We start from the raw sequence: 26,683 nt of genomic DNA, 5'->3' as shown, positions 1-26,683 counted from the left end.
GCTTCCACAGGCGATCCAAACAACACATCAGACTGTAAAGGAGCATCCAAAATCCTTGTTTTAACATGCTCAGCTAAATTCTGATCCTTCAACCAGGCATGCCTGCGAAGAACAGAACTGGTAGCAGCCACCCTAGAGGAGGCCTGTACAGCATCAAAACCACATTGCAAAGAATGCTTACCCACTTGTTCAGACACGTGAACCAAATCCAGCAACTCTTTACACTCAATACCTTCCGCCAAAGCATCCACCTTAGATTTCAATTGTGAAAGGAGATAATTCTGATATTTTAGCATGTGAAACTGACAATTCAATGCTCTCATGGCTAGAGTGGAAGAAGTATACACTTTCTTACCCCACCTATCCAAAGCCCTTGCCTCTTTATCAGTGGGAACAGGATTTTTAACCACAGAAGCCTTTACACCCTTAGGCCCTTGAGAAATAGTTTCTGGGTCCGCCCTAGGACTCTTAAACAAATATTTATGAGCTTCGGGCACCCTATAATACCTATCAGGCTTAACAGGAGCAGGAGGCAAAGAGTCAGGGTTCAGGGAAGCCTCTGCAAAAACATCTTCCACCACATTCAACACAGGAGGAATAGCTAAAGGCCTATGCTGGGGTAAAAACAAGAATTCCCTAAGCCTTTTCCTGGAATCAGAGTAATCCTGGCCTTCCCATTTAAAGTGCTCCCTCATGGAATGCAGAGTCTCTGAAAATGAGAAATCCTCAGGCGGAGAAGCTGTAGGAGTGGAATCATCCACATCAGAATCAGAATAAGTAGGATACTCCTGCATATCTTCCACAGAAGATTCTGAAGCCTCAGAACACTGTTCAAAACTATCAAACTCCGGTTCCACCCTAGGCCTCTTATCAGGCGGGGGCATAGAACCCCTAATCATAGTAATCAAATCTTCTGCCATTTTAAGCATATGTTTCTTAGGTACAGAACCCGAAATGCTAGGAGAAGCCCCCACTGAAGCTGAACTAGGCCTACCTCTCAAAGAAGTTTTGGCAACAGAAGGAGAGGCTCTAACTACCTTGGGAAGAGAGGGAAGAACAGTCACCTGAGAAGCCCCCTCAGCCTGGCCTACCTCCTGAGAAGGCACATCCTGCAATAATATAGTTTCTGCCTGGGACTCCATGGAAACTCCTGGCAAAACCTCCGGCTCCACTGAGCCTTCTAAAGAACCGACGTCCGGGACTGCCGGTTCATCAGCCCTAGGCTTCACTGTTTTATCCTTGCGCTTCTTGGAGGAAGCGGGCGTCGGAGCATCCGACGGCATTTTATAATTGCAACGCTTCCCAAACACTAACCTGGCACAGTCTAACCTCCTCTTAATAGTGCGTTTGTTAAACCTAGCACAAGAGCGGCAACCAACAACGTCGTGCTCAGGCCCTAAACAAGGTATACACAAGGTATGATAATCCCTATGAGGTATCTGTTTCCCACAAGAAATACAGTTATTCACTTTTTCTGACATCCGGTAAAATACTGAGGCAAGAAAAAACCAAAATGTTCCCCAACGGGGTACTTAGCCAACTCTGTTTCGGTCTGAAACTCCGGTTTCGGAAATATTTCAGAACGCCAACCTGCACTCGCAAAACTGCTTCTGCATCGGACCATGCGGCAAAAAAGACTGAGGATATGACGTCGGTCATGCGCATTAGTACCCTGACGTACTGACATCAGTCTAATGCGCCCTGACCGACGTCAGCCTTATACTCTGGTATTCGGGCCGACTGGACGCGGACTATACCCAATAGTCAGGACTGCAGCAATGGAAGACGAAGAACATCCACATTGCAAAGTATGTTTTCCAACTTGTTCAGCAGAATGCATTAAATCCTGTAATTCTTTATTTTCCACACAGTCAGGAATCAACATAATTTTCTGTTTAGGCAGTCCAATAACATGCTGCTGATACTTTAACATATGAAACTGGCAGTTTAAAGCCCTAATGGCCAAGGATGCAGACGTTTAAACCTTCTTACCCCATCTATCTAGCGCCCTGGAGTCTCTATCAGAAGGGGTAGGATTTTTAGCAGTAGAAGCCTTAATGCTCTTGGGCCCCTGTGAAATAGTCTCTGAATCTGCAATAGGATTTTTAAAAAGGAACTTGTGGGACTCTGGGACCCTGTAGTATCTTTAAGGTTTTCTGGGAGCAGGAGGCAGGGAATCAGGGGCCAAACTAGATTCCGAAAAAGCATCATCAACAATGTCTAGTACACGAGGAACAGCTAAAGGCCTACGCTGAGGTAGGAGAAGGAAATCCCTAAGCCTCTTCTTTGAATCAGAAAAGTCCTGGCTTTCCCAGTGGAAATGCTCCCTTAGAGTATGCAAAGTTTCCCCAAAAGAAAAATCCTCAAGAGGGGAAGCAGAGGGAATGGAGTCCTCTGTATCAGAATCTTCATAAGTAGATAAGGACAAATCCAGATCATCAGAAGAATCAGAAAAAACAGAATCCTGATCAGAAGATTCATAATCAACTTCAGTCCTAGGTTTCTTAGAAGGAGGCTACCCCCGATTAGAGTTATTAGATCTTCAGCCATTCTTATAATTTGTTTTTAGGCATAGAGGCCTGAGCATGTGGCCTGGGCGTCGGTTTTTTAGGCATGGATCGAGATTTAGGCCTAAGTAAAAAACAAGACGTTGGTTTAATATGCAAGTCCATAGGCCTGAATACACCCTCAGAAGCCAGTGCCTGCACAGCGGCTCTGGACCCATCCAAGGTAGAGACATCCACGGGTTCCATAGTTGAAGCATCTCGCAGCATATCGGACTCCAAATGGGTCTCAGTAGAAGCCTGCGAATCAGAAGTAGCGAGTATCAGGGGCTGCGAAAGCGCCTGAGTACCGGCGAACTGGTGACTGGCTTAGGAGAAGCATCGTCGGCAGTTTTGGACCTTGGTGGCCTGTCTCTGTCTTTATCTTTGCATTTTTTTGGAATCCCAGTAGTCAGATGGCTAACTGACGACATTTCTGGATAATTAAACCGAGAACCAATATATTTAGAGATGAAAATATACCGACGACGGATAGTGCGCTGATTAAATAAAGCAGAAAACCGACAGCAAGGTACACCGTGGTCAGGGCCTAGGCAAGGAATACAGTACGAATGAAAATCTTTATGAGGTATTTGCTTTCCACAAGTAATGCAATTATTAACTTTTACTGATGTCGGTAAGGAGCAAGAAAAAGTTTCCCCAATGGGGTACTTAGCTTTAGTTGAAGACTTCGGTTCTGAAACTCGAAAACAAAAATTTCAGGAGTCGGCTGACCGGCACTTGCGAACTGCTTCTGCTTCGGGCACTGCACTGCAAGAAAGACTGATGTAATGGCATCGGCTGCATGTTTTATACCCCTGATGACCTGATGTCATAGAAGAAGGGACAGCAACCGATGCAGGACCCAAGACTTTGTTAATCAGGCCGACTGAGGGCTACCTGCAAGCAGATAACCAAAATGTAAGGACTGAAACACAAAAAACATCAGAGCACTTCTAAATTAACATGAGAGAACACTTCTAAAATAAATGCAGAAATGACCACCAGACAGCACTTCTAAATGCACACATACCCCTTTTAAATTAACTACGGACCTGTTTTCATCAGTGAATAACAGAACACTCCTAAATTAATATAAATTAATGCAGTAACAGTTCTAAATGAACTACTGACTTGTTCTCATCAATAATAAATGAAATGCAGAAACAATAACGGTCCGGTCTCGTAATTAAAATGAAATTGCACACACCAAAAAAAATGGAAATGCAGCAGTGAACACTAGCAAAGGAAAATAGTTCGGACCTGTTTGCAGCAGTAATTGTCTCCATTCTCATCACATCAATAACTAATGGCAGCAACTGGAAAGTTTTCCTTAGCAAAGAAAGAACACTTCGGAGTCGGACCTGTTCTCAAACTTCTCATCAAGCGGCAAATGAACTATATGCAGCAGTAACTGTTCTCTGTTCTCATCACATACAGCAACTAGAAAGTTTTCCTCACCTAGAGATAACACAAACACGCTACTTTTTCTGCCCATAATCAGTCAGTCACACCCCTCAAGCCCTCAACCAATTTCGACAGGCTGGCAAGTGCACACGATGCTGCTGTCATCGCGCATGCCTCTGCATGTGATGATCTCAGCAAAAAAAAAAGCCAGGAAATTTGGGAATAAAGGGGGCCAAAACAATATTGAGTAGATCTGAATTTTCCCTCCTAGAAAGGGGCCTCTCATTTGTTACCACAGATCTTACCAATTTAAGTGACATTTTGCCTGATGTGAGACTCTTTGCTTGAAACTTACAACTCAAAACTATGTTTCCAGTGAACACAAGAGACACCTGTTTGAAGAAACCCAGTGATTTTAATCCTGCGCTGACAGCCACTTTAGAAGTTTTTTTTAAACTCTGTTGAATATGATTTGAGACATTTTTCAAAGTAACAATTTTGGGTCTATATTATACAGACGAAATTTCAAAATCTCGAATGCTCACATAAGTGGAAATGCAGAAAATCGAAATCGCTGTTGTAAGATCCATCATAGTTCCCTAAATTCAGTCCGATTAGAAGTATCCCCTAACCTGTTCATCTCAAAAACAGCGCCCTCTCCAAACCCCCCGCTAAATATATATTCCAACTCCGAGATCGCACTACAGCAAGGAAAGGGCAAATTTTCTGATCCTCACTGTACTGTGATCTCACAATAGCGATTACAAAGAATGGCATTTTCGACATCTAAGCTGTTAGAGATTGATTTTTTGTCGGTCTAATAGGGACCCATCATTTTTATAGGTCAAACTTGTTTGAAGAATAAGTGAGAGCGGTAAAACAATTGAAAACAGATGAAACTATCTCTTTTCACCCAGCCGATAAAGGAGGGTCAATTGTTATTATGGATGCTGTATTTTATAAAGCACGGGTTCTAGCTATGTTGAACGATGCTGTCACGTATGAGGTACAGAGCCTAGTACGGGAGGTGATTGGGAATGTCAAATGCATTCTGTTAGAATGCCTATTAGCTGGATCCATTACGGTCAGTGTTTATCATTTCCTTTTTGTGGAGAAACCATTGATACCCTCATTTAATTGTTTACCAAAAATACACAGAGATCCGGTGACACCCCCACTCAGACCCATTGTGGCTGGGCAAGGGTGGATTACAGAACCAATGTCTGTTTTTGTAGAAAATCTTTTGAGACCAGTTGTTAATGAGGTTAATAACGTCCTGAGGGACACCAAGCAGTTTCTAACAGATTTGTTTGCATTTGTAAATTATGAACCTTTGGGTGACCAAGACTTGCTAGTTACAATGGATATTTGTTCACATTTTTACAGTTATCCCCAACCATACAGGTGCTTTTATGGTAAAAGATTTTCTCGATACAAGCAGTTCTTATGACAAGTTGATTGACTTGTTGTGTTTGTTCACTGAGACCACTTTAGAAAATAATGTATTTTTGTTTGACAATAAGTATTATAGACAGCGTACAGGTGTGGCGATGGGGACATCATGTGCAAACAGTTACACTAATAGCCTAGTTGTACAGTGCGAGATAGAACATGTTTCACAGTACATATGCTTCCCATATACTCTTTTATAGGAGGTTTGTGGATGATACCTTTCTCATTTGGAGAGGCTCTTTAGAACAGTTCAACCAGTTTTTTTGATTATTTCCAACACACTACTGGGTTTTTAAGTTTTACTAAATAAGAATCTTATAATCTGACTGAATCCTTGGATGTTAAATTGTTTAAAAATGATAGTAATATGTTGACTACGAGTAGGTACAGGAAGACAGTACACCGTAATCATGTCTTGCGTAGTAGTAGTAGTCATACAAAACATTTTTCAAAAATATTATGAGGCCAAGCAATGAGGATCTCATGGTTAAGCATGAAACATGTGCTTAATAGAGATATAAGCTCTTATGAGGAAATAGTTTTTGACTAGAGGTTATGATAGATGAGAGACAGACTCTGAAATAAGGACAGTGACATTATGCAGGCAAGGGAGAGCAGCACCTTTTTATTCAGATCTTGGGCAATATCAGTCCATGAAAACACAAGAACATGATAAAGCACTTGTTAGACATGCCCCACCATTGTGCATACATTATTCTATGAATGTGAACTCTGTGCGGCGATTAAAAAGAATTGGCACATTTTGACCTCCGACAGTGAAATTAATACACTGATAGGGAAAGAACCTAGATTTGTGTTCAAGAATAAAAGATGTCTTAAATGCATGCTGTGCTATGGTCCAAAGTTAAGGAGTCCAGTACATGAAGTACAAGATACTGTTGGATGTGGCAAATGTAATTTTTGCCATCTCATCGACATCAACAATCTATTTAAGCATCCAGCTACTAAGAGGAAGTAGAGGTTCAGAATAACAGCTAACTGCCTAAAAAATGTTGTTTATTTGGAGAGGTGTGCACTATATTCTTGTTTTTATGTTGGCAAAATGAATAGAATGCTTTATGAGAGGGTTAGAGAATACATGAGGAGCATTAGACAAGGATGTATTAATAATCCCTTAGCCAAACATATAGTTAATGCAGGCGAGGAACACAATTTTTTGTTTCAATTGACTGGGTAAGTTTTTGAGGGGAACAGGTTAGGGGATACTTCTAATTGGACTGAATCTAGGGAACTATGGTGGATCTTACAATTTCAGGCAGATAAGAGTTTTGGTCTTAATGGTAAAATTTCCATTAAGCCAGCCCTTAGAGGCAGAGGGATACATAGGTAATATTAAGCATGGTGTCTCCTTCCAGTGATGAGAGTCCATTTGTTATGCTCTTTGGACTTTTTTTGGATAATTGTTCTTGAGGTGTGTTTTAGACTTTGGCTTAGCTAATGTGATTCAGTACCTTTTAGAAATGTTATTAGCATCCTCTACTAGATTTCTTTTTATTAGTTGTTTGCCTATATAATCAACTGCATTTGGGCATGATTGATGCATTTATATTTACATGTTGCATCTTGAGTTATTTTGTGTTTGATCGCTGTTTTTGATTCCCTTTTGATAGTAAACCACTGTAGTTTGTTCACTGGTACACCTCCATCCCCTCTCTGGGATTTTTGTTTCATGTTAATACTTTTTTATTCATAGGTCTTGATGATTGTTGTTGGCAGCGATTCATTTAATTTTTAATAGATGATGGAGTCTCAACCACTATAGTTTTTATTGGTTGTTGTTGGTACGCTGCTTTCCAGTTTACATACTGTATATGATTGGTTCATTCGTTGCCATGAAGAAGTTTATTAGTTGATTTTTTACCAATGGTATCCACAAGTGGTTGTCATTCTCCAATAGATTATGAAGTGCTTGATTGGGTATCTTTTGTGATTCTTAAGCCTAATTGGAAGCTGTATTAGTCTAAGTAGTAGCCACTGTGGAAGGTTCTACATTACTGAATGTGTGATTGTATAATGCATTTTCAACTTTATTGAATCTGCTGTTAGTATTGCACATGATACTCCGCTGGTGTTTAGACACAATGTATGTTGGCAAAGTGCACTTTTGTCATTACCAAATATTAGGACTAACTGACATTTCTATCACTGAATGTTCTCCAGCCCATTAAAACCAATTTTGTTAGTGAAAAGACCTTTGTATGAACTTTAGAAAAAGATGATCAAATGACAGTATCTTGTAGAAGGCTGACTAGCTTGAGTTGTTCTTTTCAAAACACCAAGATGCTGAGAGCTGCTTTTGCAACTGTCATTTTTTGTTATCTTACGATAAGTGTTTTTATTTTTTAGGCACGTGCCTTATGATGGCCATGTTGGTACACCTTTGATGGTCTTAGGTGACTGGATGTAAGCCTTGTAATTTGGATTCCCATAGACTTGTTCATATTTACGTCCGATAGGCAGCAGAGCTAATGTGTTCTACCAATAAGAGAATAGATTGGGTGGTTTTCCTGATTGGCTATTCTCCTGTTTTTGCTGTTTTGATTGGTTATCTGTAAGGTTGTAGTTCATGGGCTTTTCTTTTTACTGTGCTTCAGTCTATGACAGGAAGTAAGGAATTGCCTTTAAAATGCCACTTCACAATAGCGGGAGAGTGTATCTTTTACTTTTTAACCAAGTCCCTGACGGTCGATGATTTATGACCATTAATCAAGCATATAATAATGTTGGCTTTGCTTTAAGTTGATTGCCATTTTTTCAGGGAGACTAAGAATTGTTTCTGCACTCGTGAGCAGATGTTTGCAAAGTAATCACACTTGTTTTAGTCTCCAAAAACATCTACAGAAGATCTATACTCCCTTAGGTGAAGTATGCCACAATCTGATAGGATGCTGTGTGTGCCTCTACCAATGGGAAGACGGTCATTTTGATGATTCCCATTGGTAGAGATTCACAGCAGTTATTGCTTATTGGCCACATCATTCAGAGATTGTATATGCAGTATGAGTTTACAATTTAAACATATGATTCCAACAAGGACCTTAATAATTTTGATATGGAGGTTGAGAATCACTTTTATACTCGTGAGAATATGTTTGCGAGCCAATTAGAAGTATGCCAGGAATTAGAAATACCCATATGGTCTGCACCTACTCCTGTTTGGAGTTTATTTTCACTGGTGAAGTTGGCCACTATTAGATATGATGCTAAGTGAACCTTTACCAATGGGAAGGAAGTTGTTTTGGTCAATCCTATTGGTTGACATTCATATCAGTCGTCGGCTATTGGCTGCTTTAGGTACAGATGGTATTTGCAGCTTGATAATATGCTGTTAAATATATGATTCCAACACAAACTTGAGATTTTCAATAGGTTTACATGGGAACAAGTTAGGCACAGTTTGCCAACATTTTCTGTGTCTTACACATTTTTGGAATAAGAATGCGAATGTATTTTTTATGTAATCTTTGTCCGTTTTTAGATAGATTTTGCCAATCGGAAACATGTTTTTAGAGGGTCTTGATAGGCAGTTCTTGTTTTAATTCTTACCTTGATTGGCTAAATGTTGTATGGCTTTATCATTGGTTAGGAAGGGTAGCTAGAATCGATAGTTATGTAAATTCAAAGTTTACATTCAACTGCTTATTTTTGATTGGACAATTATTTAGCCATTTTAACTATATAATCACTGTGTTTTAATGTATTTTTGAATGGTCTGAAGAAGCAATTTCGTGTTGTGAAAGCACTTACCTTTGTTCTACCTTTTTTATTTTTCATTAAAGTTTTCCGTCTCTACACAGAGTGGTGTTGGATGTTATTGGTATATAAAGGATCAACCTGCCAAACATTAGTGGGTGCATACATCACAAAAGCTGGAAATAAGACATTTACAAAAGCTGTTATATATAATAGGTGGAAATAACTTCTTATAATGGCGATACTTTCTATATTATCTTCAAATGTGAATGGTCTCGCAGGTACAGACAAAAAGGAAAGAATATTTAATTATATTAAGAAATGCAGACTGAAAATAGCAAAGCTATAGGAGACAGATTTGGAAAGAACTTTGCATGTGAATTTGATAAAGAAAGGATTTCAAGGTGGATATTCAGCAGAATATCAGGGACAAAGGAAAAGAGGAATACTTGCATTAATTTCTAGAGATGCTCCAACAGTGGTAGAAGAGGGGAAAAAAAAATAACAATGGCAGATTTGTGGTAGCAAGGGGCTACTGGCAAAGAATGAGGATTACACTTCCATGTATTTATATCCCAAATAAACTGCTATTATGGAATTTAAAAAACTGGAGAAAAATAATCAGCTTTCAGCAGCGAATACTACTTACAGATGGAGAATGGAATTTGATTTCCAATAAGGAGGATGTATCGGGGGGGGCAAGAAGGGAAAATATAACAAAATAGGGTAGATTTCTAAAGAAATGACTGCGGTGGTGGTGCTGCGGTAGCGTTGTCACCTCACAGACGTTGCCCATTCGATTCTCAGTTAGAGCATCTTCTGTGTGGCTACATGCGTGAATGGGTGTTTCTTCGTTGAAGGTTGTGCGTTAGGCCCGGCAAGCCAGCACGTCAAAATCTACTGCCAATCATTAGCGGACCGGAGTTCCGCTGTGGCAACCCCGAACCGGGAAAAGCCGAAAGAAACAAACAAACAAATTTGGTATGGAAGGTGTGAAGTCAGCATTAGGAACTCAGAAAGAATTTACATATAATCCCTCAAGATAAAATAACTGGGCTAAACAAGACATAAATTACACTTCACAAGAACAAGTGCATTTAACTGAGATGTTTGACACATATCCAGTAACTATTTCAGATCAGGCGCCAATAATTAGACAAAAATGCAGGATAATGAAGTAAAGATAAGACATTGGCTCTTTCCCAACTACCAGTTAAAGAGTGGAAATTATTTGGGAGTTATTCTGAAAGATAGAAAGTACTCCAGAAATTATACCTAGTGAGTGGGATAAAATGAAAATGTACTTTTTAAAAAAAATATATGGTACAAAAAAAAAAAAAAAAAAAAAAAGAGAGAGAAATGGTTAAGAAGTAACAAGAATTATTTAGAGGAACTGACAAAGGTTAAATAATTACAGAATCATACAGCGCAAGTTGTGACAATTGCAGAGTGCTAAAGAGAAAATAAGGGAATGCCTGGATAAAATATACAAGTTTAGAAAGATTGCTGTTAAGGAACTGTTTTTTGATAACTCTAGAGCATGAAAACATCTGGCTCAACAACTTGGGCAATAGAAAGTAAAAAGAAGTGTTGACAAACTCAGGAAGCCTACAACAAGAAAAATAACCAGAGATCCTATAAAGGTATTAGAGAGATTTCGGATTTTATGAAAATATGTATTAAGTAGAGAAATGGGGAATCAAGAAAAAGCAAAAATGTATATACTTACGGAAGACAAATATGCCAAGTTTAGAGTTAGATGAGGCTCAACAATTAATAGTTGAAGTAGGAGGAAATGAGATATAACCAATCTGCAGAAAAGTCTTAAGGAATAGATGGTATTCTGGTGGAACTTTGGAAGCTAGGAGGGAAGAAAGTGTTAAAGATCTGGAAGGTTTTGTTTAATAGTATTTTAAAAGGAGGGGAAACACAAACATCATGGAAAAAAAGCTGTAGTTGCTGTAATACCTAAACATGGTGAAGACCCATCACATTCAGATAGGCTGATTTCAACTTTAAGTAATGATTATAAAGTGTTTCTATCTATAATGGCTATGCAAATGGCAAATATATTGCTGAAACTGGTAGATGCAGATCAATGTGGTTTTCTGGAGGGTAGGCAAACATTTGACAACATCAATACAACAATGGTGATCCAGAGGTATGCAAAATGTAATAAAATGACACCGTTGTCAGTGGGACTTGATGCAGACAAAGAATTTGAGTAAACTGGGATTTTATGAGTAGAGCTATGGGAGAATTTGCATTTCCTGATATAACAATAAAGTTAATTAGGAGGATACATGAGGAATCGGAGGAAAAATCTAAGTGGGACGGTTCCTCTCTGATAGGTTGTGTCTGAACAGAGGAAACAGGCAGTGGTAGCCTCTTTCCCCTTTGTTATTTGCATTATATTTTCAACGACTGGAAAAGAAAATAACATTTTCAGAAATAAAAGGATATAATTGTTATGGTATTCAAGAAAAGTTGGCTTTATGTGTAGATTATACTATTTTGTACTTGATAGAGCTAGAAAAGGGCATCTCAGTGTTGTGAGACATTCAGAGACAGTTCCAGTTTTTTTTAGCATAAAAAAAATTAATGAAGATAAAACAAAGGCTATGGCTGCAAACTATGTACCACACATGGATTGGTTCAGCAAAACCCATATTTATGGGGACATGATAAAACAAAATATTTAGGAGTTTGGGTTAAAAGGGACACCATTATGGCAGCTACGGTTATGTGGGAAGAAACTAAACAAAAGAGAATACAAAAAGTGAGAAACATGAAGCTCTTGACTAATAGATATGGATAGCAAGATACAAATAGTAAAAATGTTTTAGTCCCTTTTGTTTTATAAACAGTTCGGGCATATTTTTATCAACTAGAGAAGTTGTGATTAGTAAATTAAAAACTACTTGATTTTATCTGAGAGGGGAAGTGGGCAAGAGTGAAAGTGAAATAAACTGATCCTTCCAAGAGAGCAAGGAGGTTTAGGATTACCAGATTGAAAGGGATATTTTAGAACTACAGAGTTAAGGTTCTTATACATAACACAAGCAGAACACTACAATTCAAAGTGAAAAAGGATGATGATGATGATGATGATGTAGGGGGTAAATTCAAGAAATAATGAAAGCATGGGATTTTGGATGCAGATCCTTAAGGAGAATAACAATCGTACAGAATATCATATTCATAAATTCGCAGAAAGTGTACCAAGAACTAATCCAACACGGAAATAGAGAAAGGATGCTCTGCTAATATGGATGACTGCAATTAGGAGTATGGGGAATAGACACGAGTAGGCTGGAATTTACTGCTGAAAAGGAACCAAGGTACTGGGAACAAATAAGAGAGGGAAAGGTAACAGAATGGGAAGAGGCCAAAAAGACATTTGGACTGCAAGCTGGATACTGCCTTCACCATCAGGGATTGAAATCAAGAGTTCAGGAAAGAGAAAGGGAAAGGGAATATTAAGTGCAAGACCTGCACTGGTTGAGTTTTTAGCTGAATCCAGTATAAAAGCTGCTGTTAAAAAATGATAGCTAGTAGGACATATAAAATACTGCAAGATGAAGTACAGTTGTGTAAAATCTTACCATAAGAGTAGATGTCCTTCTCTTCACTGTTGCAGTATTCTTTACCTAAGGGATCACCTGCAAACACCCGGCCAGTATACCAAAGCCTTTAGCACTTATAGCCATCATACATCAGACGTATGCTCCCCACGCAAGGAGAAGGACAAAAAGGTGATGTATAGAAGTGCACACAGAGAACTGAAGAAGCCCCAAGAGGAACAAAATGCCCTTAGGGACAAGAACATGTGTGTTCAGAAGGATAAAAAGAAAGAAGACGGGGGGCAGAAAGCTACAGGGCAAAAGTTAAAACAGAGGGGGGGGGGAGTATGGAGGAAGCTCACACTGCAACAATGAAGAGAAGGACATTTACTGTTATGGTAGGATTTTACACAACTGTACTATGTCCTTCCACATCACTGCTGCAGTATTCTTTACCTACAGAAGAGTACAAGAACTCAAGAGGAAACCTGGGAGGTGAAAGGTACAGAAGAGCCCTCTGCAAACCCATGCACGACAGCCCTGGCAAAACCTGCTATGGCCCTAAACTACTAAACTTGTAATGTTTAGTGAAACTATGTATGGACGACAAAGTAGTAACCTCAAGGATAGACTCTGTATCCTGACCCTTGAAAATGCATCAAAGGAGGCAACTGCCTTAGTAGAATGCCCATTCACTGATCATGAAAGACATTTTTCATGAAAAGAATGACAAAAAGAAATGCCCTTAGAAATCCAGAAGGAGATGGTTTGCTTAAAAACAGTCAAACTCAAAGTCCTGAGATGATAAGAAACAAAAAGCTGCTCAGATTTGCAAATAACTTTACTTTTATCCAAATAATATCTGAGCTGTCTATGCAAATCCAAGGTGTGAAGAACCTTCTCATTGGAAGACTGTGGAGAAAGAAGAAAAGGAAGGGAGATGAACAGACTGATTAAGGGACAACTCATTGACCACCTTGGGCATAAAAAAAGGATTAGCGAAATAGACACCGTGTCTCTGTGGAAAAATGAGAAGGGAGGAATAGCCTTGAGAGCTTGAAGTTCAGACACCCTCTTAGCCGAAGTGAGAACCAAAAGAAGAACAGTCATCCAAATATAATGTTGCAAGAACACTGAAGAATCAGGCTCAAAAGGAGTCAGAGTCAATTTTACAGGTACAAAATTGAGGTCCAAAGAAGGCTGAATAGGTTTCCTGGGAGGCCTGATATGAAGGATGCCTTTAAGAAATTGTTTGGCTTTAAAACTCAAGGCCAGAGGAGTATTCAACAGCAGACAAGCAGAAAATGCTGACAGGTAGGTTTTAACTGAAGAATATGCCAACCCAGCATGGAGCAGAACACACAAATAAGAGACAACTACAGGAACCTCCACAGATAGAGGATCCTGATGCAGAAAAAGGCACCAGACATAAAATCACTTCCATTTGGATATATATATAATTTCCTGGTAGTAGGTTTACTCAGCTCCTGCAGAACCCGAAGCATCCCCTCAGAAAGGAAGCGCTTGAAAGGGATCAAAACCCTATCACCCTCGGCATCTGTTGAAGAGTGGACAAGTGAGGATGAATAAGAGATACCTTGTCTTGTATGAGAAGATCCACCCCAAGGTAACCTGTGGTGACTGCCCCTAGCGAAGTCAGAAAGAAGGGGGAACCAATGCTGTCTAGCCCAGAACAGAGTCACTAGCAAGATTTTGAGAGAGAGTCCTTCCTGATCGTATACAAGACTTATAGTAACACAGGAAGGGGAGGGAAGGCGTACGAGACATCCCTTCCAAGAGAAAGACAAGGTGTCTGTTCTCCAGAGGACTTGAGGCTCTAGAACAACATAGAGGAAGTTGCTGTTCAGAGTGGAGGCAAAAAGATCTACCTGAGGAATATGTCACGGATGAACAATGTCCAGGAACACATCTGTGAAGCATTAATTCATGAGCTTGTGTGCTGGACCTTCTCAAAGAGTCTGCCACTAGATTGTGTTCCAAGGGAATGTAAACTGCCTAAAGAGTCACTTGATACTGGATAATTTAGATTCCAGACCAGAACAGCTAGACGGCAAATAAGATAGGACCCTTGCTTGCTGACATACCATATCACTGTGGTATTGTTGTGAAAACTTTGAGCGGCATGGGATGAAACAGGAAGTGGAAAGCCTGAAAAGCCAAAGGCAAAGCCTTCATCTCCTTTACACCAATGTGGTCTGACCTCTGACGAGGAGGCCAGAGACCCTCAACCTTGAGGAGGCCACAAGAGGTACCTCACCCCTTGTCTGAGAATTCTGAAAAGAGCTCCAGAGTTGGAAATGGAGCTTGAAAAGGAAGCCCTGGGCTGAATGAAATTTGATGAATCCATCACTGAAGCTCAAGCTTGAGACAGGGAAGGAAGGGTACTGGGAAGTCCAGGGGGTGACAATATTGGAGCCACACTGGCTTGAGGTACCAGTTAGGTTTTCTCATATGGAGCCTGGTGAGAGGGAGCATGGGAATGGTGGAAGCCATTAACCTGAGAACCTTGAGAAATTCCCTGGTGGAGACAGACGCCACAGAAAGAAGGGGGTGGAAAAAGCAATTGGAGACAGAGCTTTGGGGGCAGATAGCTATGCCAGCATGAAAATCATCTGAAGCCAAGGAAAATATGATCCTAAGAAAGAATCAAAACTGATTTCTGGAAGTTTATGGTGAACCTGAGACTCTAACAAGTTAGTAGTAAACTTGAGATCCTGCAACAGAGTGTTGGGGGAAGGAACTAGGATAAACAGATCATATAGACACGGGAATATCTGAATTCCTCAAACCCTGCAAAAAAAAAAAAAAAAAAAAAAAGCAATGACAGGAGCAAGAAACCTGGCGAATACTGTTGGGGCAGTACAGAAAAAAATGCAAGGAAGATAAAAAGAAACAAACATTTCCTGGAGACAGGACGGATGAGAATGTGAAGACATGAATCCTTAACATTCAGAGACCAGAAAGGCCTGGAGTAAAGAAAGAAGAAATAATGTTCGCATAGAGAACATCCAAAAGGAAGGAATCTTGAAAAAGGTGTTCAGATAGGAAAAATCCAGAATTGGTCTCCAAGTGCCGTCCTTTCATGGGATCAGAAACAACCTGGAGTAAAATCCCTTCCCTACCTGGCAGGAGACATGGCTTGAATGGTGCCCTGAGCCAAAAAAAGAGTGAAGAACCTCGGGGAAATGAGAGACAGCTGTTCTCAAGGAGATTGAGGAATGTCTGAAAAGGAAGGAAGGGACTTCCAAACCATGAACTATCCCTGATGGATAATGGACAAAACCCAAGAGTATGAAGTGATCTGAAATCAAGCTGGAAGAGATGTGGCTAGATGGAGGGATAAGGGAACCTGGCCAAGGGCAGGAGGAAAAGTAAACTGTCAAATAGAACCTGGCTTGTCCTGGAAATGAGGTTTCTGGGAGACAGTCGTCTCAGTAGACTTAGCAGGAGGCACACACTTAGAACCCTTCTTGCCTTTAGGAGGTAGGCGAGATTGCCTAAGAACAAAAGCAGACTTAGAAGGACAATTCCCCTGAAATTTGGGAATAGGAGAAACAAAAATGTGTTTCAGCTCCTGCAATGCGTTATCCTTGTCCTGGACAGACTCGAAAAGTTCTGCTGCAGCAGATCCAAAAAGATTTTTATTATCCAAAGGTGCATCCAAACGTTTGGCCTTAATGTCATCAGGCAAAGCCTGAAGATGAAGCCAAGAAGACCATCTCATAATGGAACTAAAGGCAGCAGGCCTGGAAGAGGCATCAGCTGCATCACAGGTACATTTGACTGAGTGCTGGGCAACTTGAAAAGTACAGCCCAGTAGGGAAAGGGCTGAAGCCTTCGCCTTGGAGTCATGAAGGTTGAAACCATTTCAGAAATTTGAGAAAGGAAGGTCAACGGATACCTGGTCATACAAGTCTGGTAGTTGATGGTCCTAAGGGATAAAGTGGCAGCAGTTTAAACATTTTTTGCCCAGCCCTTCCATAGCCCTACTATCCTTATCAAAAGGCAACAGCTTGGTACAGGGCAATTACTTGGACATCTTATCGGATGAGACTGACACTACAGAAGGGTTAGCAGAAGGACATTTAAAAATATATCATCACTTCTCAGGCACTTTACAGAAGCTATCTGGCTTCCAAGGTGCAGGGGGCTGAGAGTCAGAAGCTGCAGATACTGCTGAGAAGGTATTCAGGAGGACTGCCAGAACAGAAAGAAAAGGAGAAACAGCAGATGGCTTAGAAGACTCCTCTGCAGAAGCTCATGATACTTTTTTTGAATGTCAGAGACTTGAGAACAATCCCACTTAAAATAATCCATCATACAAACAATGGTATCCCCAAAGGACAGTTCCCCCCAGGGGGGAGTCTGGACTTGTGGAATCCTCCTCCTCTGAGTAGTAGTAGTCCAAAGGGGAAGAGATTTGTGAAGAGTAGGCCAAAAATTGTTCCCCTGAATCCAGGTCCTCATCTGAGGAATCCAATTCCCTGGGCCTCTTAAATGGAGTGGAAAGCCAGGGAGCAGCAGGTATAGAGACCTCTTGAGGAGGCTTCAAGGCCATCAAAGCATTAAATAAACCCAGAGTGAAATCTTAACATTTACTCTGGGGATCCTTTACAGCAGGGGAAATATGCTTTGATTTTTACTTCTTTTTCTACAGGATGTTCACACGAAACACCTTTGGAGGGTCAGATCCCTGGTGAGGTCCAATAACGGTCATAGGAATCACCTCCCTAAGCAAGATTTGAGGAATCCCCTTAGGCTCTTCAGATCTAATCAGCAGAGATTCCCCCTCAATGTCAGCTACAGATGTGTGGAAAAGCCACTGAGGATATGTGAGAAGCCAGATGCATGCTGTCTTCTGACAGGATCACGTCAGAAAAATCTGAAGCAACAACCAGAGAGAAGTCCAAGGGAGTCTGGACAGCAGCTGGATCAGACCTAACTTTTTTGGCCTTCTTCTTGGCAGACGGCTGGCACCTTGGGAATGGGAGGATTCCACAAGAGCACCCTGAGCCAACAACTTCAGACACTGGCTCTCCAGATATATGGATACAGACAAGAGACCATTACGAAGGGTCTTGGGCACAAACACCTGGCAGCTAAAGCACTATGTATGATCATGGGAAGCACTCAAACAGAAGAGACATTGGTTGAGACAGTCTTTATGGGGAATCTGCCTCCCACACTGACATCTTCCCTTTCTGGTGAAGTACTGAAAATTGTAACAGAAAAAAGAACAAAAAGTGGGATCTTTCGAAAAAGGTAGGAGTAAATTACATAGAAAAAATGGGAATTTGTAGGAACAATACATGCTGAAAAAGTTTTGGAGGAGGAATACAATTCAAGAGAAAACAGGAAATCAACAATTTATGTAATGTTGGTTTGATTATACTGTACAGAAGTTTATATGTGATATAGAATGTTTATAAATGTGAACTTGTTAATACGCTTTGACTACTTTTACATAAATGCAAGTTTGCCTATATTACAAGTGATAAAGGTGTTTATTTAAAAAAATATATCCCCCTTATCATTGCCTTTTAAACCTCAACAAGGATTTCTTCCATTTAGATTTCTGAATAGTCACTGGATTCAAGTAGTCCTTAACTTTCAGTGAGCACAGAAACTCACTTCGCTTCGATGTACAGTGTGGTCCATTAGGTGTTCTGGTATACTGACAATTTTCAGTCCCACTAGCACTTCTTCAGTTTCCAGTAAGCATTTGCCATGAATGCTGAACAGAGTAATATTTAGGGAAAATTCTGTGAATCGTTTAATAGTTTAACATCAATCTTCAGATCATCAAATCTTAAAATGAAGTTTTACTTTGTTAATATGTCATTCTTCTGTATTAGGCTTTGTAATAACTAATTGCAAACGTATAATATCAGTGTGAAGCTTCTCTCTCTGGGCCTTAGCTGAAAAAGGAATATTAAACCAGTTAGACTTTCCCAGTAAAGAAATATTGAATAAATAAATAAAATACCGGATTAAGGAGTTGCCAGGGGGACCATCTTCTCATCAGTGCACTATCAAGAGATCTTAAGATGTTTAATTTTTAATAATATCACTGTATAACAGTAGCATACCACTGCAAGATCATAATGATTCACATTTCTACTAGCCATGGTGTACAGCCATGTCATAACATGCTAAAGAGCATGAATGATCTGTGAAATTAACAATATATAAACTCCTGTTCAGTCACATGCTTGGGTAACACCCCTCTATCATGATCACAAGGGAACATCCATAAACAACATGTACATTTTTGTAGTTTACTGGTTCAACTCTACATTCAATATACTTTATAAAATTAAAAATCTACCTCCTTCACTACAGCTAGACTTCAATACCTCTTTGCTGAACATGTTCTGTAAATATCAAGAGGTAAAAAATCTTTGCAAATCAGTACTCTCAGGACTTGAAACAAAAATAAAAACTGTTACTTTAAATATTTTTGAATGGTATAATAGCTACAATAACTGGACTTCAGTAGGAATTGTACAAGATTTACTCCATCCTAGTATGTTCATTAATCCATTGGGCTACGTCTTATGGTTAAACATGGACAGTCAGGAGTAAACACTAGCAGCACACCTATTCCTTGGCAGGCATTACTACATTAGTACATCACTACTTCATTGTAATTCTAGTAATCATTAAAATATTTGCAGGCAGTTTAAAAAGCATTTTTTCACAGAATGCATCAAATACAATTGTTTCTTTACAGTAAGGATGCTGTAAAATGAATAAGAAGGTAACACTTACCCTACAATTTGATTAAAATATTTCCTGTAATCCTCTAATGTTTCATGCTGTAAAATAAGATTTTTTTTTAATTAGGGCAATGAAGAACATAGCAAACCAACTAATAAGCAATAAATGCTATATACAATGCTAAACTGCTACAAAGTGAATATTCTATTTCAACAACACAAGCACATGGATCTTATAAAAAGACTAAAGTCACTACAGAAAAGAGCATACCATATTTGAAGGAGGCTGGAGTACCAGTCGGGCCTGCTTTCTTCTCTGTTTCCTGTAGTAGTTCTCAAATGCATCTCTGGCTCCCTGCAAAAGAAAAAAAATGCTGCAGATGATTTGAAGATTTTAGAGGAAAAAAACAAATAAATGCAGGACTAACTAAAGATACAGCATAGCAATAGTTTCTGAAGGAAATAAAGTCTGAAACTCAAAATATATACCACTATTATTGACTTCAGTCCTCAAAGATGGACAACAAACCACATATTTTAGGAGTAAGGGACCAAAACATGAAGTAAATATCTGTATATGTTTTGAAAATGTTGTATTTTCAATGTAAAATACTTCCTCCAAAACCATTTACATGTAATACAGCAAGTTTAAAACATTAGGCAGAGGAACTATTTTACATCAAAAATATATATAAAAATGATACAGTAATTAAAGTAAAACATTTGTGTGTGTGCAATAATGCCCTCCATGATGTGTTATTGTGTAAATAATGACCTTTCAAGGGGTGTAGCTGCATTCCTGGGCTGGCATTATTTACACAGTTATACATACCCTGTTGGGCATTATTGCTTGCGTGACATATCTTATGCTCAGTAAGTGAATGCAGACACAACAAAACAGCCATCAGGCATACCACAAGCATTTCATTATAATCTTCACCATCTTTCCTATGGCAGAGGCGATCAGAATTATAGAAAGTGCAGAGTTCAATCAAAACTGACCACATTTAGCTTTCTATTTAAGTTTCTTTCACTTGGGACATGCAGCAGCATACCTCACAAACTCTGAGAATTAAAACTCTTAGTACTGACCTTGAAAAATCAGAAAAAAAATGTTAAACAGAGCAGTACTTTTTTAATTTACCAAATAAAAGGTATTCATTTACTTGGACCACAATCATATACTGCTCAACTGACCAGATTTTCGCAGAATGTCCATATTTTTTGGTCTGTTCCGCAAAAAAAAAAATGAGTTTTTCTGCCAATCACGGAGGATTAAAGTCACTAAATAATTTCATGCATTCAAGTCTCACAGTAGCACCTTCCGAAAATGCATTCTAACACAGATACGGTTATTCTAGTAACTTTCTAAGTTTATAAGAGCAATAATTAAAAAATGTCCCTATTTTTTTGGTCCCCCCCCCCCCCCAATTATTTTAGGTTTTGTACATATTTCCTCAGAAGTAATAAAAATTCTGCTTTTACAGACAGAGAGAACATTTCAGTGTAACAAAGAGGTGCAACACTTTGTTTTACTGAAGTGCACCGGGGAGACAATTTTTTTTTTAATCTTTCAGCAGAATTTTAACTATTTTCAGTAGCTTTCTGGTCTCTTGTTATCAGTTCTCTGAGCACTAACTTGTTAAGTTGGCATGCAAACAATAATGCCTAGCAGCTTGGGAGTTACTGGCAAACAATGAATTGCCCATGGGTGTTGTGAGGCCTGCCATCCTCCCCATCTTGGAAAGTCTATTATTCCCTTATAATGCCAACACTGTTGGGTGTCACCACACTAAGAAAACCGACTTCCTGATTATATGTATTTGGTGTGTTTTTGTAGATTTTTTGCAATATTAAAACAGATGCTATGTGTAAGACTTTGATCCAGAATACTTCCTCAACCACACTTGCTTTAATACAGGTTGTCTCTCAACAAATAGAGAATTATGAAATTTTAGTTCAACATGCCATCTCTCCCGATGCTTGTTTCATTCCAGATTACAAACACAATCACATACAATGACTAATACAGTAACAAAAACACCAACACAGATACATGCCACATACATTTACCTTCAGAATTATGATTTAAAGTTTTTTTTAAATTGTCTAAAATGAATACTATTTTGTGACAAAGTATCAACTAGTTAAAACACTGGTTATTTAAAATATTCAAGCACAAAGTAAACAATACTGAAGTCCATGTATTTATAACATATCTAGGTATTTTGCTGCTAAATGTAGAAAGAGCAGTAAACAATATCCTCCTCTCATGAAATGCATTCATATGGGTCTTTCATCTTACTGAAAGCAATTGCTCCTGATGCAGAGTTAGCAAGTGAAAAAAAATGGTGCTGGAATGAAAGTTTGCCGTTTTTCCCTGTTCACCCACTGATTTCATGTTCTGAGCAGATGCTCTCGTTTTTCCCTGGAATCTCCCTGTACAATGATTCATCCCTATTGAAATCTGAGTGACTCATATGTTCATAGTTGTATACTAAACTAATGACCACTGGGGCCTTTTTAAGTCTAGCCATGCACCCCAAATCTCTGACAAGTTCTGGTGCCCTTAATATGTGTAAGCAGGGGCTTGGGAGATGAAACATTTACAAGCAGTGGCCTGGGAAATGAACCATTTTCAGGATGCCTTTGTCCATTAAAGATATAGGTTCTAAACCAGGGATGAATTTCCTGTTCCTCTCCCAATTGACCTAGTTAGCCTTGAACTGGATTAGGGAAAAACTGATTTACATGGATGGGAGCCTATTCCAGAGGAGTAGAAGTCTCTCGGATACATACCTGTTTCTCCAGCAAGTCCTATTTATATCACAGGCAATGCTTAAGCCTTTAGAATGAGTAATTGTGGTGCAGTTTATTTTGTCGCTATGCAGGAGGTCCATCAAGGTATAGTCACCAATTCCTTGTATGACAATGGTTTTCTATTATTTTACGAGCCCATTTTCTGTGGTCCAGTAATACTAAACATGCAGGATTGCTTTCTGTGTCATGCACTTTCCTCATGAACTCTTTTCATTGTCAGTTTAATAATGGCCGTTTCAGTTTAACTCACTCCCTCCAACAGAGCTATGGAAGTTTGTCCACTGAATTCCAGTTGCTGCATCCTGAGCCTCTTGATAAAAATCAAGATAAATCCTCAAAGTTCAAAACAGATGCCCATAGCTTTAGAGCCAGAAATAAACCTTTACAGTAACTGCATTCATTAGATTCAAGGGATGGTATTCACAACACAACACTTCACATGATCATAATGGTAATCTGCCAATACAGCTGCAGAGCCTGTACATAAATGAGCCAAATGTGAACAAAGTGGCACTGGCTTCACAAAATTCTCAATCCAGCAAAAAACATCTGAAGCAGTGTAAAATGAGTACAAACCAGTGTACTCATGTGCAGAATAATTTGTATATTCAAAGTTACAAACATTATTAAACATTTTGTCAAGCAGCTGTGGGTGCGAGCCTGTATGAATTTCTTCAAGATTTTCTATGCGAACTTCCACTAAACTGTGCTGAACATCACTGGCCCACAGGTTACCTAAAATGTTTCAAGGTTTTTACTATTTACTATAAAATGTGCCCTTTTACAGATAGATACCTTTGTTTGGCCTTTAATAAGGTTAGCAAGGGGGAAGATAGGAAAGCTGAAAATAAGGAGAGAGGACAATAGGAAATATAGAAGTATCACATTAAGAGGACTATGCAGGAGGAAGTGGTGGAATAGGAGGGTAACTGTGTTTTTGTCGGGTACAGAACCCCTTTTTCCATTTTGTTAAGATCAAAGTTAGGTAAGGAGTGAAGGCAGAGGGTGTAAAAGACTGGGTGACAGCAAGATTGCAAGATAAAAAAATGACATACAAGATACACAGGAATACTATGGTGGACTGAGGAGAGCTTAAGAGACAAAGATGGCAAGGTGGACACAGAGAGAGAGAATGAGGAGACCTGTGACACTGCTACCAACCCAGCCTGGAGGACCTCACTTATCCTTCTTTTGTGATGGATGCGGAGGAGGGCCCTGATAGTATAGGCCACTGGATGTTTGATGGACAAGCCAACCTTGTCAGTGAGGCTTGCACCTTGCTGGTGGAGAGACTGGAGTAGGTGCAGGCACCTTTCCACAACCCTGCCAACTGCTTCCTCAACCAGGCCCTGAAGCTTATAGTGTTTATGGCTTACCAGGCTGCCTTTGGCCAGGATGCCCACAGGGCTACAGCCATTGATCCTACCCTATGAAGACTTCCCCAGCTGGGCAGGAACAACTTTTAGCCTAGGAAGCCTGTAGCTTTACCGCCCCAGGCACTTCCAAATCTGTAGGGAGAAAAAAGGGAGAGAGAAATACATATACATAAATAATAATTAAAAAGAGAGAGAGAAAAATGAGGACAATTAATGAACCAAACTGTTATGAAGCAACTGTGTTTTGGTTAATAACAGGAAAGTAACCATTAACTTAATCAAAAATTGGTATTAAGCAATATTATATATTTTGCATGTATTAATGAAATGGCTGAATTCTGAGTTCTGCTTCTTGATGTAACCTATTACAGTTTCTTCTGTCATACGAGTTAATAACTGCTTTAATTTGTGAAATGAGATGCCACAACTACTTTGTAACTAAATATTGTAGCAGTGAATAGTTAGACCTACTGTTTCACTGACAGGTAATGGTTTCAGTGTCAAAGGAACCATTACTGCTACAGCACACCTCTTTCCATTTCTCTGGTTTAGTACAATACACTCACATTATATCCATTTTTATGGACCAAACGATGAACTAACTATGATAATCTATCAGAATGAAATATGTTACTGCATTAATGGTAAATGGTACCATTTTTTTTTCAAAACAGTATGTGTGTTTGTATGTATGCATGTATGTTAACAAATTTAAAAATAAATTAAAAAAAAATATTATATATATATATATATATATATATATATATATATATATATATATATACACACACACACACACACACACACACACACACACATGCATACACATATACAGACACACACACACAATTACATTACTCCACATTCGTTAACATTTGTTATAAGTACAATCTTGTTGCACCAGCCTGGCCATTCACTGTTGGGTGCTGATTGTTATTGTACTGAATCCCCTCTGTGTCTATTGAGATATCAGAAAAAGTAGGCGAAAAAGAACACTCTTACTCATCCCATTTGTGTGTACATTATGGCTAAAAGCAATTCAGTATTTTCACCTTGTGTTAAATTCATTTATAAAGGTTATAAATGATACCAACATCTCCAACCCATCCGTGCTTCATTTTTTGAAGCAATCCTCTGTTTTTCTCAGAGAATATGCAGCATGTTGCTGTGCAAATATACAACTAGTTCTCGGAGAATTACTTCTTGTAAAAGTATAGCAAAGCTGAGAAGGTAATCATCCAGGAAAAAAATACTGTGGTATATGTCTTTGCTTCAATAAGAGTACAGTGTCAACTTTAACTGTTACAGCCAGTAATTAACATACCTGCGTTGATACATAATGTCGCTGGAGGTGGGGTTGGTAATTGATAACTATAAATTGTTTTTCAAAAGGTATACTACCATGGCAACCTCAGCAGATAAGTCAGTTTCAGGAAGGTCTCACTCATCCTAGCATTGCAATTTCAAAAAAACCAGTCTAAGGTGCAATGAATTATTCACATTAATTTTAAACTCTGTATATGTGTCTGTGTTATTGCCAATAGTTCTATGCCATGGGAATGATATCTTCATTATTAATTCTGTATGTTATTCAGCATGGCCTAAAGCATTGTAGTTTGCATGAATGCAAACATACAATATCATGTTATGCACATAATTTCTGCACCCATACACACACACACATGCCCCCCTGGCTGGGTATGGTGCATTGGTGCATGAAGCCACTGCTGAATTAGAAGAAAGTTCTGGATATCACAAAAACATTTTCAATAGTAGTTTACATGCAGTTAGAATATAACTAACACATTGCACAACATGAGTTGAGCTTTTCCAATAAGTAATCCTTACCTTTTAAGGCCCTATTAATACAATCAGCACCATCATTACAATGAAATTGCCTATTATAACCCTGTTAGTACACAATTACTATCATTACAATGAAACTGTCTGTAGCAAAATATGACTTCAATACTGCAGCAATACCATTTTTTTAGACATGGAACACTGTTTTGATACTGCCTTGCCTAATGCATGAAAAATTAACTCTAAATTTGAGGTTAGGAATACTAGGGTGTAAACCACACCCACTGGAGTATGACATCACTCTCCCTAGTCCATACACTCACAAAAGGCTGCTACCTATTAAAATGGTTACCTATGGAAACATTTTGCATAACAGGACATTTATCTAGATAAATCATAGTCCCGTGGAGGTTTTTTTTTTAATGAATGGGAAACTTCCTGGAATGTGCTATCAAGACATAACATAGTCCTATGCACTTCAGTTTTAAATATATATTCTTCTAAATAAAAGGTCATCTTCTTGGAATGTGATATTATTGTTGTGTTTTGCATGTTCTGAAGACTGATCACCTACACTGAAACAGCAATTTCTGTCTGAATATGCTTTAATATGCTTATCTCCCTTTTTTGTTTAGAATTTTTTAATACACCAATGTAAATGATCCACACTTCATTAAAGTATCATACAAGGGAAGCAGGCATGATGTTGTCACTATATGAGACTGCAGGTTAGCAACAGGGAACAAGACACAGGATGTACAAATTAATTCCTGAGGAGAATCACATCCTCATGGATCCCCTGAGGACATATGGAAAACATATTTTTTTTTTGGGGGGGTGGGTGCAAAGCAGGTAGAGTGGTAAAGCATGTAATCGAGCAGAGGCTGACATTAAAACTGTAGGGATAAGAACTGCACCTTGGCACATTGTAGGAAACAGCCAATGACATGGTGGGCCATTCTACAACAGAAGCTAGGCAGAATAAAATTGTTCTTAGCAGTACTTGTGGTGACTCTCTCACACTCCATCTTTTAATGCCAGATGGGATGGACCTACCCTCTTTAAGGAGTGATGACCTGGATGCAGATGAGGATGCTGCTAGAATCATTAGAGGCAGTGTTGACATCAGTACTTTCAGGTTCATGCAGCAGCCACAACTGGGCAGTGTAGATGTTTTTTCTACATTATGCTGAGATGTTTTTGGCATGACATCAGTGTGCATATCACCCTTATAGGTTTCATCATTTGGTATGCCATCAATGTCC

The 26,683-nt window shown here is 39.1% G+C and overlaps 1 protein-coding gene across 2 annotated transcripts in view; it reads right to left on the bottom strand.

Moving 5' to 3' along the window:
* The window catches only part of EXOC6B (exocyst complex component 6B), a 5,967,963-nt gene that overhangs the window by 3,021,364 nt on the left and 2,919,916 nt on the right, over positions 1 to 26,683 (bottom strand). For both annotated transcript variants that reach the window (XM_044063970.1, XM_044063971.1), the window contains exons 9-10: positions 19,691 to 19,774; positions 19,472 to 19,518 (exon numbers count right to left, since the gene is read on the bottom strand). In XM_044063970.1, the coding sequence (XP_043919905.1) occupies positions 19,472 to 19,518; positions 19,691 to 19,774 (131 nt within the window). The remainder of the gene's footprint in view (positions 1 to 19,471; positions 19,519 to 19,690; positions 19,775 to 26,683) is intronic.

Source organism: Protopterus annectens, chromosome 2.part2, assembly GCF_019279795.1.
Source record: "Protopterus annectens isolate FY-2018-M chromosome 2.part2, PAN1.0, whole genome shotgun sequence".
Classification (NCBI taxonomy): Eukaryota; Metazoa; Chordata; order Ceratodontiformes; family Protopteridae; genus Protopterus; species Protopterus annectens.
The sequence above is the reverse complement of the archived record's forward strand: the minus strand, read 5'-3'. Positions and strand labels throughout refer to the sequence as shown.